The 19,209-nt window shown below is 58.0% G+C and overlaps 1 protein-coding gene across 2 annotated transcripts; it reads right to left on the bottom strand.

Annotated features, from left to right (window-relative positions):
* Positions 1–5,130: 5,130 nt before the first annotated feature.
* On the bottom strand, positions 5,131–19,139 carry OSBPL7 (oxysterol binding protein like 7). 2 transcript variants are annotated; one of them, XM_014833832.3, is made up of 23 exons: positions 19,001–19,139; positions 17,547–17,701; positions 17,316–17,441; positions 17,075–17,128; positions 16,348–16,461; positions 15,885–15,995; positions 15,653–15,770; positions 14,875–14,978; positions 14,415–14,507; positions 14,204–14,336; positions 14,024–14,118; positions 13,753–13,848; positions 12,865–13,002; positions 12,194–12,287; positions 11,256–11,503; positions 10,923–11,060; positions 8,363–8,426; positions 8,187–8,265; positions 7,103–7,247; positions 6,859–7,003; positions 6,646–6,772; positions 6,316–6,438; positions 5,131–6,177 (listed from the first exon to the last, which is right to left on the bottom strand). In XM_014833832.3, exons 2-23 carry the CDS (start codon positions 17,619–17,621, stop codon positions 6,069–6,071), a joined length of 2,529 nt encoding a protein of 842 aa, XP_014689318.1. In that variant the 5' UTR covers positions 17,622–17,701; positions 19,001–19,139; the 3' UTR covers positions 5,131–6,068. The 2 variants fall into 2 exon arrangements, with proteins under 2 accessions (XP_014689318.1, XP_044600345.1); XM_044744410.1 differs by lacking the exon at positions 19,001–19,139 and having other exon boundaries at positions 17,539–17,668.
* Between the last annotated feature and the right edge of the window lie 70 nt (positions 19,140–19,209).

Genomic DNA, 19,209 nt, shown 5'->3' with positions numbered 1-19,209 from the left:
TGTGGCCCTAGGCCAGTGGCTGACCCCAAGTCTGTCATGCATTGGGAGGGGGTACACCCACCGGCAGGCACAGTCAACCCTCGACAGGCTGTACCTGGGAAAGATACCTGCACTGTGGTCGAGAAGCGAACTGGTCAGGAACTCCAGGGGCCCAGGTACCGGGAGTGTCATCTGTGAGGGGTCGGGTACCACAGTCCTCCGCCTCACTGATTCTAGCCCCATGGGGAGGGGCGCTGTCAGAGGAAAGCCAGGGCCCAACCTTCTCAAGCAGGGGCCCTGGCAGGGGCACCTCTTGTCTGGACCTAACGGGAGGTCCTCTTCCTACTCTCCACTGTTTGGAAGTTCAGAGTTAGGGCACAAGACTAAATTCAAGGTTCCAGCCCAGTGTGTGATGGCTCTGGGGCTACCGAAGAAGAATCTTAGTGGAAACTTAGGAGAGAGTTCTCTTATGAGGGTTCCATGGGGGTGGGGGTGGGGGTCCTGGACCAGTTGTCCTGGGGGGCTGTTCCCTGGCAGTGAAGAGGCACCAGTAAAGGGGACCTCATTGTCCTCCCCCAGACTGTTTCTGGGAGTGGTTGAGGACACCTGGGTCTCCCAGAGAAGGGGCTTCCTGACCCAGTGAGTGTTCTCTGAGAGCGAAGGTGGGCAGAGCTTGAGTGTACTGGGAATCTGCAGCAATGTGGGCTGGTAGAGTGCCTGCCACTGTCGTTTGTCACTGCCAAGCTGGGCCCCAGCCACTGCCAGATTCGTGGGGTCCTGATGCTCTGAGCAGACAGCGGGCGCAACCACCTGCCAGGTGGGCTCAGGATGCTCCTGAGTTGGTCCTTTCAAGAGCCACAGGCGCCCTCTCGAGGATGCTTGAAGAATCTCACCACCTCAGTCCTGGATACACAGACTCTGAAGCTGACTGTCATCTTGATTCTCTCTCCTGCTGCTCCTGCCCCAATCCTTCCAATTTCTTCTTCCACCCACACCCTTCCCACAGCCCAGCCCAGCCCAGCCCACCCATCACTTTGAGAGGCCTCTCCTGTTAGGAACCAGCGAGGCCCAGCATCCCCAGGGTCCTGGCAACACAAGGCAGAATGCCATCGGTTTGGACTTACCCAGATGAAACTACCCCCTCCACATACATTAGGGCCTGGAAACATCTTTCAGTGACCTGAGGATTTTGTACTGTGTGATGAGATATGTTAATGAGACACAGGTAGCACTCTAGAACCCCCACTCCCAGGGCTAAGCTCCCTCAGCCCCTGGGGCACCTCGCCCCAGAGCCGCATGCTGAGCTGATGCTGGTCTGTTGGAGATCTCAAGAGCTCTCAGTGACCCTCTCTGCATTGGCTCTTAGGGGACAGGTGTGGCAAGAATCGGGGTGGATCTGTCCTACACCTTTAGGCCAGGTGGTCCGGTTACGTGTCTGTACCAGGAATAGGTCATTGGTTGAGCAAGCCTCGGCCCAGACCAGCCTGTGAGGGTCCCTCTGAAGTCTATGCTGCCCTCCCTGACCACCTAAGGGGCACAGAGATGGGTCCCAGCGGGAAGGTGCTAAGTCCCACCTCCTTTTCTGCCCGTGCTGAAACAAGAGAGTCTTTAAAAGAGGAAGCCACTTGTTCAGTGAGTCCTTTCCAGGAAGGGGGCATCTTTAAGCTAATGATCCAGCCGCAAGTGTCCCCCCTGAACATTCCCTAAAGAAGTTGGACAGGGCCAGAGGCTGTAACCCCTGATCTCTAAGGTGCCCATGGAGAACTGGGACCAGAATAGGACAGCCTAGGAAAGGAGATCCAGGGGCCCTTCTAGGACAGATGGAAACCAGCAGACTCAAGGTCAGACAGCAACGCCTTTGCCTCCTCAGCAGGCATCAGCCAGGAACTGCGGGTACCCCTCCCCACTGCCCCCACTGCTTGCCTTCTCTGCTTGCAGCAGAGCAGTGGGAAGCCCCACTCACATCCACCTCGGCTACCTGCCATCCGGGGGAACAGGGAGGCAAGTACTGGCCTGTCAGCCTCCTTCCACCCTGAACACCCACTCCAGCTTCAGGAGGATCGGGACCTCCCTGACCTCAGGGAGGGGCCATGAAGTGCCCTGTGAGAACTGCAGAACTCAGCAGTAAGGCCTCCAATCAGCCCCCTGCACCAGACGCCAGCCCAGCTTCCAGCAGCACAAGGCCGTGTCCCAAGGATATCCTGAGGATGACCCAGCCCCTCTTTAAAATGCCGGCAGGAGGGGCCGGCACCGTGGTCGAGTGGTTAATTCACATGCTCCGCTTCGGTGGCCCAGGGTTTCACCGGTTCAGATCCTGGGCTCAGACATGGCACTGCTCGTCAGGCCACGTTGAGGCGGTGTCCCACGTGCCACAACTAGAAGGACCCACAGCTAAAGTATGCAACTATGTACTGGGAGGATTTGGAGAGAAAAAGCAGGAGAAAAAAAAAAAGAAGATTGGCAACAGTTGTTAGCTCAGGGGCCAATCTTTAAAAAAAAATAAAATAAAATAATATGCCTGCCTGAGAAGGCTCGATGCTGCCACGAGAGCGTACTGTGGTTCTAGCCAACACCCAACAAGAGACCACCCCCCCCCCGCAACTTCCCCTTCTTAGAGCATTTTCTAAAAAGGGCTCACAATTATGACTCCTTCCTCTGTCCCTTTGAGGTCTACATGCCTCTCCTACAACTCAGGACTGTCTTTCTCAAGGACCTGAAAGCCGCTCCTTTGAAATATCATCATCGAGAGGGATAGAGCTGTCTCCCAGCTCTGTGGGAGGAGAGAATCCTGACTTTGATAACTGCCGTGGAGCAGGCACCCCTGGCCTAATCACAGTTACACTGAGCAACCCTTGCTAATCTTTCACTTCTCTGACTCTACCGGAGCCCCGCCCGGCCCCTTCCCACTCCCTCATTCTCCCTTTAAACGCCCAGTCACCTCTGCACAGATCAGAATGGAGCTCAGCTCTTCCCTATTGTCAGCAGTCACTGAATGAAATCTGTTTTCGCCACTTCAACTAGTGTCTGTGTTTATCTTTGACAGCTGGCTCCTCAACTGGTTCAGCCTCTTTCCTCTGTCTGGTTTCTTACAAATACATATGCACACACACCCCAAACCACCCTTTATTCAGAAGATTCAGGGAATTGGGAGGTTATAAGTATTTTCAGCTGGTTTTTGCCCCTGGCAACACAGGCATCTCCATCAGCCATTCAACAGCTAAATTTAAATGACAACTTTTAGCTCTGTCTGGGTAGAGTGGTTTGGGGTTGGTAAGTTCAAGGCAGTGAGGTGAAGACTGACCCTCTTGCTCATCTCCCTCTTCCTTGGCCACCATTGTTGGGCCCAGGTGTTTCCTGTGCTGTTCAAGCTCTGACCTTCTTCGCTCATCCAGAGAAGTAGGTCCCTGGCTTTACAAACTGGTGTGTTCCGCCTTGCACCTCACCCAAGCTGAGTCAAGATGTAGGGCCCTAAAGCCCACATCCCTCCTCTTTGCCCCAGGACCACCAGATCCTCCAGCAAAGGCCAGGGTCCGGTCTGTCCTGGGCTGCCCCAGAGCCTAGTGGTGAGCCGTCCTGTGTGTCATCAGACTAGACCGAGATAGACATGAGAACAGGGCTCACCATTCCTTCCTCAGACCAGACTTGAGCACCCTCCACCCATCTTCCTATGTCTGAGAGGTGGCCGCCACCCTCTGCACCCACAGCTGCTTTGGGCCCTTCATACTCTGTCCACAGAGCCCAGCCTGGGGCCCGAGCTCCAGGATCCCCTCAGCCTGGCCAGAGTGCCCCGTCAGCAGTGACCCACCAAACCCTGGCCAAATGGAGGGTTTCTAAGAAGACGACAGTCCTCCAGCAGGGAATGCCCCAGCAAGAGCCAAACCAATTTGACCATTTTCCCAACAGTGAGTCAGTGCCTGGGCTGGGAGAGGATGCTGGGCTAGACAGCACAAGCCAGAGGGCTTGGTTCCCATGGGCAGAAGAGTTGCTGGTCTTGTCTCCATTTGAAAAATAACTTTGGGTTTGGTCTATTTGAAACTCTAGTTCTTAAACTACGTGGAAGTTGAACACAGGCTGGTCAGTTGGGCTCTACATTGCTCTGAGTGGAACAGGTGGGGAGGAGGGCAGTGCACCTGTTTTAAAAGGATCCTGAATATGCACAGCCTCTGGCTTTTTTTGGAGTGGGCTGAGGTTATTTCTGCTACATGCTGTCAGGACAAGCGTGTTTGTTGTAACTTCAACACTCTCCATAAATAAGGTGTGGGAATGTTGACCACCACCCCTCCCGCAGGGCTGGGGGAGTGCGAAGAAGAAAAGGACTCGGATTGGAAGGGCTGCCATAGCTCAGGGGCCCCCAGAGGAAGCATGACTTCCTCTAGGGACATCTCTCAAGCCAGGGCAGGGCCTGGGGCCTGTTGTTGCAGTGGAGTCGGGTGGGGGGCTAAGAGACAACTAATGAAATCAGGAGCCTGGGACACTTCACACACATGTTCCTGTAAGATACGCAAGAATCAAATGAGGGAATGAAAGCTCTGAACAGAGAGGTAAGGCCCTTGACCAAGATCACACGGATCTGGAATAACAGAGCTGGGATCTGAACTCAGCCTCGGTGGCGGGGGAGCAGGAGAAACTGGAGCTTGCCCTGCTCTCCTGTCCCCTCCTCCTTCTCACCTTTCTTGAACGCTGCTCGCTAACTGAGGGGGGGCGGAGGGTGGCAATGCAAGGGAGAACAGATCTGACAGAGGACGCTGGGGTGTCAGCCCTCCACGCCAGAAGGGGACAGGGACCACACATTGTTTTCTGCCTGGTTGGAGTTTGGATTTTTCCTCTAGGCACTCAGAAACAATGGACGTATTTGAAGAGGCATGAGGTGCCATATTTCTCTTTGAAAATATTCCCTGAAAGCCAGCATTCAGATGGAAGTGATGGAGGCTTTGAGACTACTGGAATAGTCCAGGCAAGGGTGTATGAGGGCCCAGCCTGGGCCAGGTGCAATCAACAGCAGGGGCCAGAGCTGAGAGGTACCTGAAGCACAACTGACAGGATGGGAGGACTATGGGAGAGAGCTGACATTGGATTCTGAGCCCAGGTGAGTGGGTGGCTACAGGCCTTCAGAGCTTGAGCACACGTGTTTTTAAATGAATGGTCACGGGCCAAAGTTTGAGACAGTCTTTATTGGAGCTTGGAATGTCATAGCGATTCACCTTAATCAGAGGCAGACTGTGAAAATGAGCAGCAATGGTGGCAGACACCCAGCAGGGGAGACGTCGGGCTACATTAGGAATGCTGCTCGCCTGCAAGCAGTACACGGGTACACACACACACACACCACACTCTTCTAACACAAGCTTACACTCTCAACATGCTCACGCACTGCCAGTGGGTCTGAGGCCGGGCATCCTGCCGGCTCTGTCTGTCCCCTGCCTCTTGGAGAGGCCTCATCTGCTCTGGGGGGACCCTCTGAGTTGAGACTGAAGGAAACCACTTGAGGACCAGGGACAAAGGAGCTCGAAGCTGCAGGCGCTTTGTGGTTTGGGAGGAGGGGATCCAGGAGGACGGGAGAGATTGCCAGAGACCAAGCACAGGGCGCCCCACTGGGCCAGGGCACAGGGAAGAAGATGCCGGAGAAGGGCTCCAGAGGGACAGGGTGGGAAAAAAGGCCATCTCCTCTCCCTCACTCACTCCAACCACACAGCTGGGGCCAGAGCCCTGCGCACAGGAAGCCTGGGGGCATCAAGGGGTCCCCTGTGTCCTAGAAGGCACTGAAATGGGGAACAGATCCTGGAAAGCCTGGAGTCTCCCCCAAGTACCCAGGGGACAGGGAGGGGGATGACAGAGCAAGAAGGGTCTTACATGCTGGTTGTCCGGGGCAACAAAACTGGGGAAGCACGAATCCTGACTCCCACCTCAAATACAGGGAGGGCGATGGGCTGAGATGCAGCCCCTCTGGCCAGCAGAGGGGAACGGCCAGAGCCAGGGGGCCCCTTTGGTCTCTAGGGCGGTGAGTCGGGGAGCCTGTCTTTGCCCATGTGTCCGTGGTGGGGGTGGAGGCAGGAGGGAGGAAGCAGAGCCTCCTGCCCCCAGGGCCAGGGCTACCAGAGCACAGCCCCGTCCAGGTTCCCGTAGCCTGGCTCGGCCCGAAGCCGCCAGTATGTGTTGTTCGTCACCCACCACTCCTTCCCACTGCTGTCCGTCTGCCGCCTGGGGGAAGAGCGAGAATTAAGGCTGGGGTCCCGAGACGCTGCCTCCCACTGCTGGCCCCACTCAAAGCAGGAAGGAACTAGAGGGGACGAGGAGGGGAGCCTGGACGGCAGAGACCCAGGGCGAGGGCAGAGGCACCTGAAGAAGCGAGCCTGATGGATGATATTGTTCTCCTCCATCACTCTGCGCCTGTCTCGCTGGAGCTGCTCGATCCTTCTCTTCTGGGCCTCAGCGGCCTGTATGTTCCCCTCTTCCAGGTACCTGAGCATCCAGACTATAGTCAGGGGAACTGAATTTGAGGGACCCCCAAATCCAAGGCCTCTGTCCTCTGCCCAGCTCTGCTCCCAAACAGGCCTCATCTCCCTGAGGCAACTCAAGGAAGACAGACCCAGGCCCAGCTGTGTGTGGAAACCCCAAGGAGGAGGGAGGAGCCTGGGGACACTAGGGCCACAGCTGCCGGGCACTGACCTCTGGTCCGGCCGGAGCCGCGTGTCCGTGGAAGGCAGCGACCGTTTCAGCTCTGCCGTCAGCTCATTCAGCTCCAGGGCAAACTGAGTGAAGCCGAAGTTCCGCTCGTGGTCTGGGGGCATCGAGTCTGTGGGGAAGGTGAGAGGCTGGAGCAGGTGGACTGTGCCAGAGCTGCCCTCCCCCTGCCCGGCCCTCCCCAACCACCCCACTTACTGGGTTTCCAGATGCACTGACTGCTGGGCGGGGGTCCCCGGTATAGCCCCTCGTGCCACTTCCCGAAGAGGCGGTGGAGGACACGGCCGCTCCGGCTGAACACAGCACCCTGCACCTCATGCACGTTGGAGCTCCAGTACTTGGCCTGGGGTGGGGTCGGGGCAGGAGGCTTAGGGAGGTGTCCCCTCCCCTTCCCCAGGGTGAACCGCTGGGGGCAGCCAGGCGGGCCAAGGTGTGTGCCCACCTTGCAGAAGGTGATCTTGCAGTGGCAGGAGCTGTCCTGCGTGTTCCGGATGAGCACCTCCCCATAATGCTCGATCCAGCGCTGGCCACTCAGGATGTTGTGAATACAGGACGTCACCTTGTTCCACTCAAAGTGGTCCCCAAACCTGAGAGAGACAGTATGGGAGGGCAGTTGGCCGGCCCTGGGGTACAAGTGCCACCCTGAGCCAAGGAGTGCCTGTCTGGCTGAAGCAGGTCACGTGGGTGTGTGGAAGGAAGGCCGGCGTCCTGGTCCTGGCTCTGCCATGAAGGATGAGTGATTCATAAAGCAGAGCAGCCTTCACAGAAAGTATTCCATTAACACGCCTCCACTCACAGATAAAGCTCCTGAGTGCCTAAGTCACGGGCGTGAGACCACAGACGGGGCCCCACGGCTCTGTTGCCATATATCATTCTGCTTACGCCCCACTTCTATCGGGTATTCCTTATTCCTCTCGTTTTATAGAAGGGCACGTTCAAGGCTCTGAGGCATCTTTTTGTTGCTTGCATAACTATTCAGTGACAGAACCAAGACTCGCACCCAGGACTTCTGATCCTGAAGTCTGGGATCTCCACACAGAACTTTACGAACCCCTGGACCGTGCTGGCCATGTAGGCCCCTCTAAGGCCCTCTTTGTCTCTGGCTGCAGTCCCCACCTCTAAAATGAGCTAGATGATGTGTTTCATGGGTAGTTTGTGACCAGCCCTGAGTTCACTTTAGGTTTCGGTGGTGGGGGTGGGTAGGTGTGGGGGGGTGTGGATGGGTGTGTGTGCGTGTGCTGGCTTGAAGTCTCAAATGCGTTTCTTACTGTGAGTCATGGTCAAAAAAGTGTGAAAGCCACCACATCAGATGACCTCAATGAGCCCTCCCAGCTCTGCCATTCCAAGATTTTTCACCTTTCTTTATTGGCAACCGCTGTAAATATAGGTGTAAAATGTACAGACACTGCCCCACCACAAGCAGCTTCAGGCCAGACCTTTCTGCCCTGTCCCTGCCACCTCCCCATCCCAGCCTGGAGGACAGCCTGGGGGCTGGGCCTGGCTGCACAGCACTTAGGAATACTCACCTGGGCAGGCTGACATTGACTGTCCCCACAGGCACAATCTCCAAGGATTTGCCCCAGAACTTGTTCTTCCACTTCATGTCTGGAGTTGGGGTCGGGGAGGGAGAGGAACGCACAGATAAGACCAGAGTGTGTTTCCGCCCCTCTCCATCTGCCCTTCACCCCCAGGCCCCCCTCACCTTGCCAGAAGATGAAGTTCTCAGACTCCGCATGGCACGCCGAGATGGGGGGGTGATGGGAGACCTGGATGAGCAAGGAAGTTCTCTTGAGCCTGCTGCTGAGGACCGCGAGGTCTGCTCCTGACCCCACGGCCCCCCAAACTCCCTTACCCCCACGCCAGTTCTCCTGCAAACCAGAACACCAGTTAGTTCCAGGTCTCTTGTCCCTGTTGTCTGGCCACCACCTAAATTCCATCATCCTCTCTTTTCCCATAAGGCCCCTATGTCCTCCCTTTTTACTCACTCCCCTCTAGGGTCCTCCTTGCCAGTGCTGTCTATGGTGTCCTCCAGAACCACTGCTCAAGCCTACAAAGTCCCCCAGCAGTGACAGGTGGGGCCTCCCCGCACGGCCTGCCTGGAAGCCGGCCCTCCCCTGTGGACTCTCTTCCCTCGCCATTTTCTCCCCAAAGATGACCGTCACCCTGCACCCTCCACGCTACACCCTTGGAAAACCCCTTGGAAAACCTGGAACCTTGAACTCTGGTATCCCACAGCCTGCCTGCCTGCCTGGCCTCTCCCCATCCCCTGCTGAGACTGCCAGGTCCCTGGCTGCTCTGTTTTGTCATGGCCTGTCAGCCCCAGCTTCACCCCCTTCCCGCCCAGCTGAGGCTGCTCCCTCACTTCCGCCCCTCTCACCCAGCACCCTCCACAACCTCGTGCCACCACTCGCCACAACTCCCAGCACCGGCTCCCTGCTCTTTAGACCCCCACCCTGTCTCGAAACACAGACACAGCTAGGGAACTTCTAATCCTACAGCATGTCTACATCTGGGCCCTGAGCATCACCCACAACCCTCCTGAGGGCCTACACCCAAGCCATCCCCTTCAGATCACATTCACCCCCACAATCCGAGGGAGAACAGAGGGCAGGAGAAGGCAACCCCTTCCATCCCAGCCTCACGCCCGTACGGGCTCCCACCCGGGCCACTCCCAGGCCCGCGCCCCTCTCCTGCTCCACACTGTGGCCCACCGCCCCTGCAGGCCCCTGCTTCTCCCATTCCCCCTCTCTCTGCACCCCGGTCTTCCCCTCTATATTTCTCTTTCTCCCTGAATAGAAACATCTCCTGTTCCTTCCATCTTAAAAAAGAGTCAACCTTCCCCTTCCGGACGTGCACGTCTTTGCTCGCGTATGCCTGAGGCAGACACTGGCAGTGGTGGTCCCCTCCGAGGGGCGGGGTGCGAGGGAGACCCCTTTCCTACTGTACACAATATTGTACCAGGAGAACTTTTCACCACGTCTTCAAAACATTTAAAATCTAAACAAACAAAAAAGTTGCCTCAACCCTTCATCCCCTCCTCTGGCTGCCACTCTCTCTGCCTCCTCTTTCCCTCATGGTAAACTCCTGCATTTTGATCTGTGTCATTGTTTTTTATTTCCATGTTATTCCACACCCACTGTAATCCAGCCTTGGCCCCCAGCCTTTCTCTGAAACCTCCCTCACTCAGGAAGCCAATGACACCCTCCCGAGTCCCGTGGACCATCCACCCTCCTCCTGCTCCACCTCGGAGCTCCTCCACCTTCCCTGCTGCCCTTGAGCCCAGACCCTCCCCCAGGAGCACTCTGGGACTTCACCCCCATCAAAGCTGGTGACTCCGCGATTTGTGAGCCCTGCCCAGTGCTCTCCAAGGAACTCCAGGCCCACATGCCCCAGGGCCTACTGGGCCCTCCCTTTGAAGCCTAGCCCTCACGGACAGGGAGTCTCCCCAGTTCAGTGGGCTTCCTCACATGTTCTTCATCCTGTTAAGTGGCACCACCGCACACTCACTGAATCCCCCAATCCAGGAATTCAAGGCCACCCCAGACTTCTCTCTCGCATCGACCACCTCCCCTAGTCCTTACTTGTAAGAACATGCTGCTGACCACTGAGTCTTGTCAAGGGCAACCCACAAATAGCTCTTGAATCCAACCTCCATCAGTCCAGCTGCCACGGCCTAAGTGCAGGTCCTCACCAGCTCTTAGGGAGATGAATGAAATGCCTCTAATGGCATCTCTGACCTGTCCGCACACCACTGCCTGGGTCTTCTTTATAAAGTGCAATTCGAGCACGTCACTCTCCTGCTTAAACCATCCAATAACTCCCCAGGATTTAAAAAGAAACAAACAAAACGCTCCTTACCTTCACCTGCAGGGCCTTGTCTTCCAGTCCCATCTCAAACTCTTCCCAAACATGCTCCATCCATCCTTTACACTGCCTGAAACATCCCATTCTCCCTGCCCCTTTGTACTCCTGCGAACTCCAATTCATTCTTGAAGACTCAGCTCAAGATCGCCCCCTAGAGCTTGCCTTTCCAGGGGGAGCTGAATAACCTAGCAGCGTCCACGATCCCAGCTCTAGAACCTGGCACAGTGACTCCTATGGTTCAAGTCTGTGTCCCACTCTAAGCTCCTGTACTAAGCGGGGTAGCTCCTTCAAGTAGAGTGCTCTACACCTCCACATGTGGCACAGTGCCTGGCACAGAGCTAGCTGCCCCCTGCTCTCTCTCCATGCCCCGCCCCAGCCACCACGAGGCCAGGGCTCACCTGCTCACTGATGAAGCGGAAGCCCCGGTCAGGACGCTCACACTCATAGGTCTCCCCCAGGACAGGGTTGAAGGGCTTGCAGCCCGCCCGGTGGTACGTGGAGGAGTAGGCAGAGACAGCAAAGGCTGCGATGTACACCTGTGGGAGGAAGGCCAGGAAGATGCTGCTCGAGGGATCAGAGAAAGAGATGCCACCCCACCGCAAGGAAGGACTAGGGTGCTGGGGTGGAATTTCAGCAGCAAGGAAGAACCCAGCCAGGATTTTCTGGAAGACAGGGGCCCAGGGGAGGAAGTGGTAGCCTGGGGCTGGCCCAGGGGTAGGTGGGGCCGGTACCATGCGCTCGCAGGGGTCGGTTATGCGGCTGGCCTGGTCCAGGAGGCTGCTGTACTCGAGCTCCTCGCAGAGCCGCTGCAGGGTGTTGAGCGGCTCGTTGAGCTGCACGGGCATCGACACCTTTGACAGGTCCTTGCCAATGTTGTTACGCAGTATGTTCCACAGGCTCACGTCAGCCCCAGGCCCGCTGGCCGCTGGCAGGCAGCGGCGGCGGGGTGGCCCTGCAGCTCTCCCTGGAACACACCCCCCTGGGGCCCACCCAGCCGTGTCACTCTCCCTCTGGGCACTGGCATCCAGACACGCAGGGCCATGGCTCGGCTGGCTCCCACGCTCCTGAGGCATCTTAGATCCCTCATTCCCAAGCTCCAGTCTCCACTCGCGTGGGGCAGGGCGGCTGGGGATCTAATTCTTGACGAGCTCCTGGGGGGACGGAGGTGGGCAGCAGGGCTGAGAACCACTCAGAGAGGATGCTTCCCACCGCAAGAAACCCTGCACCCCTGAACCGTCCCCAAGTCCCCGCCCTTCCCTTCTGTTCCTTTCACAAACACAGAAACCAACGTCAGGATGCAGATTATTCAGCTCATTTTACAGATGAGGATAGGCTCCAAGATGCAACATGACGTGTCCAAAGCCACCGTGCTAACGAGTGGCAAAGTGGACCTTCTGCCTCTCTATCAGGCCCTATGTGAGCCTTCTCAGAAGACTGGAACCGAGGCGGGCCCCCCAGGCCTGAGCCTGACCCATCCCTGGAGCCACTCCTGGAGCATTCTGTAGCTCACGGATTCACCTTCCTCACCTCCTGGGGTGACCTTTGGAGTCAGCATCCAAAGCTGTGAGCCCACCAGTCACCACAAGGGACTGCTTCCCCGCGGGGCCTGGGTCATGGACAAACCCCATTTCTCCGCCCACCTCTAGCCCCACCCGGCCCACAAACCCACCTTTCTGACAGCGTTCAGCAAGCCTGAGGTCCAGCACCTCCTCGGACAGGCTGGTGGTGACTTCACTGGTGCACGACTCCTCCTCCTCTGAGCCCTGAGCCGGGACAGATGACAGGCCGGGCAGACTGGGCCTCCCCGGGCAGCCAGGCAGTGCCCAGGGCCTGGCAAGAATCTGCCCAGTTAGCCCTTTGGTGGGAAGGGGAAGAGAATGTATTTGGGGGGTCTGAGCCCTAAGACACTGCCCCAGGAGGGCTGGTGTCACAGAGTGTGCCCTGCCACCTTGGGAGGGGGAGAGCCTGGCCCTACGGCTCAGGGACTCGGCGGGACACAAAGGGAAGGGAGGTTGGGAATTACCAAGACTCAGGGTCTGGAGAGTAGGGGGCAAGGGAACACCGAGGCTGAAATGGGGTCACAGGAAGATGACTGGGGTGGAGTGGAGGCAGTAGTTTTGGGAGAAGCCAATGAGGATAAAGCATGTCAAACTGGAAGAAGGGTCCCCAGCAGAGGTTCCTGGGCAGGGCCACACGAACCCAAGAGGTTTGGACATGTTCCCAGAGATAGTGGTGAAGGTGGTTAGAAGGATTTGGGAATCTACAGATTCTAGTCTCTCAGGACCCCACCCTTATATTTCCAGGCCCCACCCCTCACTGCCAGCTTCCCTCCTCCCTCACCTCATTCTCAGAAGAGCTGGCAGAAAGGAGAACCTCGCAGGCATCAAAGAATTCCGTGTGGGAATCAGCGAGGGACAGGATGCTGCTCTGGGACAGCTGGGGTGTCAGCTCCCGCCCCTTCATGTACAGAGCTTCTTGCTGTGGGATCAGGCCGGGTGTGAGGCCCCAGAGGCCAAGCCGGGAGCGTCAGGCACTCCCTCTTGCCCGAAAGCTACCTTGAGAGGGAAGCATACCCAGGGCCTGCACTGTCTGAGTGTGCAGCCTGCCGAGCAGGAGGAGATGCAGAGGACAGCGAGCATAGTGGGATAGGAAGGTGTGGTGGAAGGAACACTGGCCAGGGAATAAGGAGACACAGGTTCCAGTGCTCACACTTCCTGGGCGCTGACTCTGAGCCCAGCTCCAAGCCCTTTGCATGTACTCACTCAGACAATCCTGACACTCCCCCAACGAGGGAGGCACAATTATTACCCCCACTTTGCAGATGAGGACACTGAGGCTCAGGGTCACAAAGCCAGGCTGCAGCAAAGCCAAATTCAAACCCACGGAGTAGGGCCCAGAGTCCGTGCTGGGAACCCCTAAGTCCCAGCTCTGTCCGTCCACAACTGTGGGAGCCTGGGCCCACCAGTCAGACTCTTTGAGTCTCAGTTTCCTCATCTGTGGAATGGAGGGCAGAGTCACTGGCTCACAGGACTCCACCTTAAAAGGGAAAGCATCCTGCACACTGTGAAGGCAGGGCCGACCAAGACGCGGCTGCTGCTGCTGCTACGTAAAGGGGCTGGAGCCAGGGCTTCTGGGCTGTTTCAGGTCTGAAAACCAACCATGCCTTCCCACTCCTGCTGGGAAAAAAGGCCCAGGAGAAACGGCCCCCCAGCCCACCCCGGCTCCTACCTCCTCGGGGTTGAGGGAGCTGAAAGAATCTGCAGTGGTGTCCGAGGAGATGGACAGTGAGTGGAGGCGCCTCGGGCCAGCTGAGGCCTCAGAGACCTACAGGGAGAGGGTGAGGGGACAGGGTGCCAGGAGGATGAAGCCCTTCCCGCCCCGTCATGCGGAGACTGCCTCTGCCAACCCCCTTCACGCCCAGATCTGCTGTTACCCTCAGGCCTGCAGTCCCAGCCTCAAGCTCTCTCCTCCCACCAGCCGTCCCGTCCCCAAGCCTCACCCCCATCCTTGACAGCTCTGAACCCTGGTGCAGGTCCCTCAGTCGGTCCCGTTCAGCAGTGAGGGCGGCCAGGACACTGCTGAGGGAACTGTGCACTGCGGGGGCAGGGGGAGGCCATCAGACTCCTCACCCTAGACCTCTCCCCACCTGCTCCTCACTGTCCCTCCAACATGTACTCACCCTTCTGGGCCAGGGCCCAGAAACTGCGCTGCAGGTGGGCATAGTCTGGGGGTGGCAGCCCGCGGGAGCCTGAGGGGTCCCGGGACTCCAGGTAGCGAGACAGGTTGGGAACAGAGCCATGGAGACGACCAACCTGTAGGTGAAGGGGAAACACTGACGGGGACAGCCTCCTTCAGAGCACCCCACTCCAGCGACTTGGGGTCCACCTCACCCGTCCAATGGTGTCGTCCTTGGCAAAGCTCTGTGTGCACCACATGCGGCTGGTCCGTTTCCCCTTCTTGGGTCTCTCGGTTGTCACTGAGGCCTGGCAAGTCGAGGTGGGGGAATTCCCCTCTCAGGGTGGGGCAAAGGGGCAGCAACCAGCAAAGCCAGGAGAGAGGCAGATGGCCACGGAGGAGGGTGCAGAGACAACCAACATCCCGGAGGAAGAGGACCGACGCCCTGGCAGACGCGTGGGCACAGGAGGAAGGGGTCGCTCCAAAGGGGCAGAGAGACCACCCCGAGGCAGTTGGGATACGGAGGGTAGAGGCAACTAGGCAGACGCGTGGCTCTCCAGAAAACTGCGGCGTATGTGGGGGACTGGGGACCTGTCCCAGGGAAGTGATGGGGATGAAGATGGCAAGCAGGAGAGAGAGCCCTGGGCACGTCCCTGCCTCCCCCGTGGACCTCACCTGGTGTGTGGGGATAACAGGGGCTGAGGGGATCCGGTGCAGGGACTCCAAGCTCTGCAGGAGTCTGTGTAGTTCCTGGAGCTTCCCCTGACACTCAGAGAGCTCTGTGGGAAGAATGAACAAGGAAGTCCCTCTCCCAACACTGGCCGGGCACCCCAAAGTCTGTCCCTCAGCTTCCCTTCCTCCTCCAAAGACTTCACCTGGCAGCCATGGAAATCCTGAGCCTGTCTCCCGGTCCCCTGCTCATCAGCTCAAAGCAGTTCCCAGTTCCCACCCCTTGGTCTGGCCTCATGGGAGGTCCAGTGCCCCAAACTCCACTTTGTCTCCAGACCACATCTTACCTCTGCTTCCTCCACACAGGCCAGGGGGCCCTTGTTCTTTCTCTCCCCACCTAGTATGCACTTCCCTCTCCCAAGCCATCACGGCCCCCTACTCCAGGAATCCAATTCTGGGGCACTCCCCTTCCCCCCCTGGCACTAGTCCTCAGGACCCCTCCCTGCAGTGGCATTCAGTATCTTTTCTTTCATGAGTCCTGGTGCTGTGTCCATGTCTGTCTATGTGTGGGGCACAGCCCTTTCATCCTCTGTAAGATGGGGCTCCCCAGGGCAGGGCTGGAGCAGACTGATCAGCTGGGAGGCAGAGGCTGTCTCCTCCATCAGACTGGGGCTCCCTGAGGCAGGGATGGAGGTAACATTTTCTCCTCCTTGTGACTGCTGATGCCACCTAGACCTGATGGCATGGGCCCCTCCCACAGAAGTGTGTGCCAGCAGCCCCTCACCATGAGAGCAGCGGTCCAGCCCATCATTGTCCCTCAGCCAGGAAGACACCTTCTCCCGGGAGCCAACCCCAGGTAGAGCCGAGGCACCACTGACTGTTGGAAGCTGTGCACCAGCAGCCTGTGGGTAAGTCAAGGGTCAGGGAGCACAGTGCCCGCCTCCCTGGGTCTCGCGGTTGTCCGAAGCCACCAACCCTGAATCTCCACATCTCCTGCACCCCAGGGCCCATCTTACCTTCCGATGAGTGGTGCTTGGCAGCGAGCCTCGGGGCATGTCCAGGCGCTGGGCCAGGCGGTGGGCACGCAGCTGGGCCACCCAGCTCTGGAACAGGTCCTGGGATTTGATCTGCAGAAGTGATGGAGAAGGGGAGGGATGCATGAAAGGAGGGGCTGCTTTCCAGGGGCAACAAGTCAGCGCTCTGGTGCCCAGGCAAGCAGGGCCTCTCCGTATAGAACCCAGTTTATGGAAAGGCCCCTTGCAGGGAGGCAGAACACAGCTTCCCCAAGTGTCTGAGCCCTGAGCTCCGTGCCTGTTCACATTACACCAACGGGGCAGTTTGCCATTGGCTATTGTATACAACGGGAACTCCCTTCTTGTCAAACTCAGGGAAACCCTCAGCCCCTGCCCCTCTCCTGCATGCTCCAGTGCCTCGGCCAGGCTTGGGCCCAAACCACCACCTGGCTCCTGGGGATGTCACCTTGAGGTGGTAGATGTTGTCCTCGGTATCAAGGTCAATGCGCTGGGCCTTTTTGTTGATGGACATGACAGACAGTCGGACATCAATGGAGCCATGAAGCTTCCCCTTGGTGATCTGGGGTGGAGGGTTGGTGAGGGAAAAGGGGCTGGTTTTAGGCCCCCAGGGCGATAGAGCTGCCATCTCCCTGAGCCCACTCTGGGCTCAAGGTTTAGGCAGTAGATTCACCCTCATGCCCGAGTCACAGTATCAGCGGGGACTTGTCAGGCGTCCTCCTGTGCACAGAACACCCCACTGTTAAGTGACATTCTGAGCTCAAGGGATTCACAGAACAAGGAAAACTATTCCCACCCTCAGGAATCCACAAAGCTGAGGAAGGAAACACCCTCTCAGAGAGCCCAGGTGTCTAGGCCTTCGACTCCTTATTCCCACCACGAGAACAGGACAAAGATGAGGATGACAAAGCTCCCATTTCTTGGGCACTTTTGTGCCAGGCACTGTACTGAGAGCCTTACCAAGACGATGACCTCAAAAGGGGGGATTGTACTCTCTCCATTTCAGAGACGAGGGAGCTGAGGCCTAGGGAAGTAACTTGTCCGAGACCCTACACCCAGAAATGGTGCACCTAGGATTCAGACCCTGCTCAGGCGAACTCCAGAAGCCCTTCTGCCTGCCCAGGCATTCTGGGGCCAGACTTCTCCCACGACCCCCAGCCGAGGCCCTGACTCACATCTTGCCGAGTTGTCGCATAGTGAAGGATCCCATCCTCGAGCACAAAGTATCTCTGTGACGTTTCCCAGGAGGAACAGGACAGGGAGGCCGACAGGAAAGGGTGGGGGAAGAGAGCAACCACACACAAGGACTTTTCTTCTCCTTCTCGACATGCAAACACCTTGTACTGCCCAGCAGCCTCCCCCACATTCCCATCCTGCCCCAGCATCTGGCCCCACCCTTGGCCCTGCCCACTCTACCTTGTGCCAGCCCTTCAGAGGCCACTTCCTCTTCTTGAGCAGGTGGCCTTCCTGCCTCTCGGGCATGATACCCTCTGCCCCTAGCCGGCCCCGAGGCTCCTCCACAACCTCCCACAGCTCAGAGACCTGCAGTCCAGGACAGAGGCGGGTAGAGGCTGGTAAGGCAACCATATTGGCCCCTCCCCTGAGCCACGCTAGGCCCACCCTCTGCCTGCTTCCGCACCCTCAGACCTGCTGGACACTGCCAGGCTTTGCAGACTGAGTGCTCACGGCCAGGGAGGGAGGGACCCTCTCTTGGAAGTCCATGGAGAAGGCAGCGGCCACTCCCCGCTGAGGACGTAGAGCAGGGTGGAAGGGAAACGATGTCACCTTGTCCTGATGAGGCCCTTGAAGGAAGAGAGAGACCCCATTAGCACAGACCCTGCTATCACCTCTCCACTTCCACCATCTGAGATAAGAGCTCACCAACACATCTTCCACTTACCTGCCAAGCCTCTCCTGAGTCTGACCCTGCCTACACCCTCCCACTGTGGCCACGGCTCCAGAGGTGAACTGGCCCGCAGGAGGCAGGCCGGTGCTGAGAGAAAACCACGAAGTCTGCCCAGCCCCACCTTGGGCACACATTCTCAGGCTCCAGGAAACACTCAGTGCTTTCTCTGGAGGATTCCCTGGGGGTGATCAGAGGTGAGGGAGGGGAATGAAGGAACTGGCTCTGAAAAAGGACTGAGGAATTCAGAGACTGGACAAGCCAGATCTCAGTCCAGCTCCCTTTCCTTCAAGCCCCCTGCACCTCCACCACCATGGCTTGGAGATTCCTCTGCCATGATCCTCCTGCAGAGCCCCCACCCCTTCATCCTGACTCGCCACCAATCAGTCTCCATATCCCCTAGTTCCTAGGCTCCCATTTTCTGCATGGCAAACTGAGGCCTGAGACAGCCCCCACTTTTCCCCGTGCCTCCTCCCATCAAACATCACCCTAGGATTCCCACCTTGGACACTCAGTCCCCCTCAAATCCTCCCCATCTTTTTTCTACCACCCCCGTCCCTGGGGCTCCTGAGAAGTACCACCCATCCAGAGAAAGCAGGGGGCTGAGCTGATGGAGACGCTGGGTGGGAGAAGAGGTGGTCAAGAACACACTGAGGTCCACACAGGTCCCACAGCAGTGCCCACAGGCGCCCTTGGCACCAGCCCTGGCCATCCCAGCGCCACGGAGAGATCAATTATGCATAAGGCTGTGTGTGTGTGAGATGGGGGAAGGGACCAGAGGGGCGAGGTTCACCCGAGGCTGGGGAAACAGCTCAGATCTTCCGATGGAGCTGAAGCCGGGAGGGGACAGCGACGCAGTGGGGTAGGGGTGGCCAGAAGTTCAGGGCAGTGGGGCTCAAGATGTCAGAGGCTGACCCAAGGGGAAACTCCTGCATTCAGCCACTGAAAGTTCCCAAACTCTTCCGGTGCTTGGGTATCTCTGTGTCTCTTTCCTGGCCCTGTGGGGTCCTGGCCCCTCATTGCCTGCGTGTGGAGGGAAGGCTCCGTCAGTAGAGGGTGAGGGGTCGAGGGGAGCCAGGTGGGTGCCCCCTCTCCACCTCCATTCTGGTCCCCATCTCCGGAGGAGCAGACCCGCCAGCTTCAGGTGGGAGGAAGCCCCCTCGGGGAACATCAGCTGATGCCAGTGCGGCCCCCTTACCCCAGGGTCCATGGACGCCAGTGTTCCTTGGCCCTCGCGCTGCTCCGTCTCTGAGTCACCGTCTCTAAGTCGCCTGCTCTCTCCTCTCCGAGCTGAGCTGAGCAGCGGCAGCAGCTGCTGCAGGAACCAGGAAGGAAGGAGACGTTGGAGCCTCCCCTCTAGCCGGATCTCCCCACCTCCCCCTCTGCCGGCCCCTCCTCCTGCTGAGC

This window comes from Equus asinus, chromosome 13 (assembly GCF_041296235.1).
Source record: "Equus asinus isolate D_3611 breed Donkey chromosome 13, EquAss-T2T_v2, whole genome shotgun sequence".
Classification (NCBI taxonomy): Eukaryota; Metazoa; Chordata; class Mammalia; order Perissodactyla; family Equidae; genus Equus; species Equus asinus.
This window is presented reverse-complemented; position numbering and strand designations above follow the sequence as displayed.

Excerpts from the sequence above, each read along its gene's own strand:
- OSBPL7 (XM_014833832.3), bottom strand. The coding sequence starts at position 17,621 with ATGGACTTCCAAGAGAGGGTCCCTCCCTCCCTGGCCGTGAGCACTCAG. Across the intron at positions 14,979-15,652 it reads GCTGGACCGCTGCTCTCATG|AGCTCTCTGAGTGTCAGGGG; the intron begins GTGAGGGGCTGC and ends TTCTTCCCACAG. Across the intron at positions 6,773-6,858 it reads TCAGTGCATCTGGAAACCCA|ACTCGATGCCCCCAGACCAC; the intron begins GTAAGTGGGGTG and ends CCTTCCCCACAG.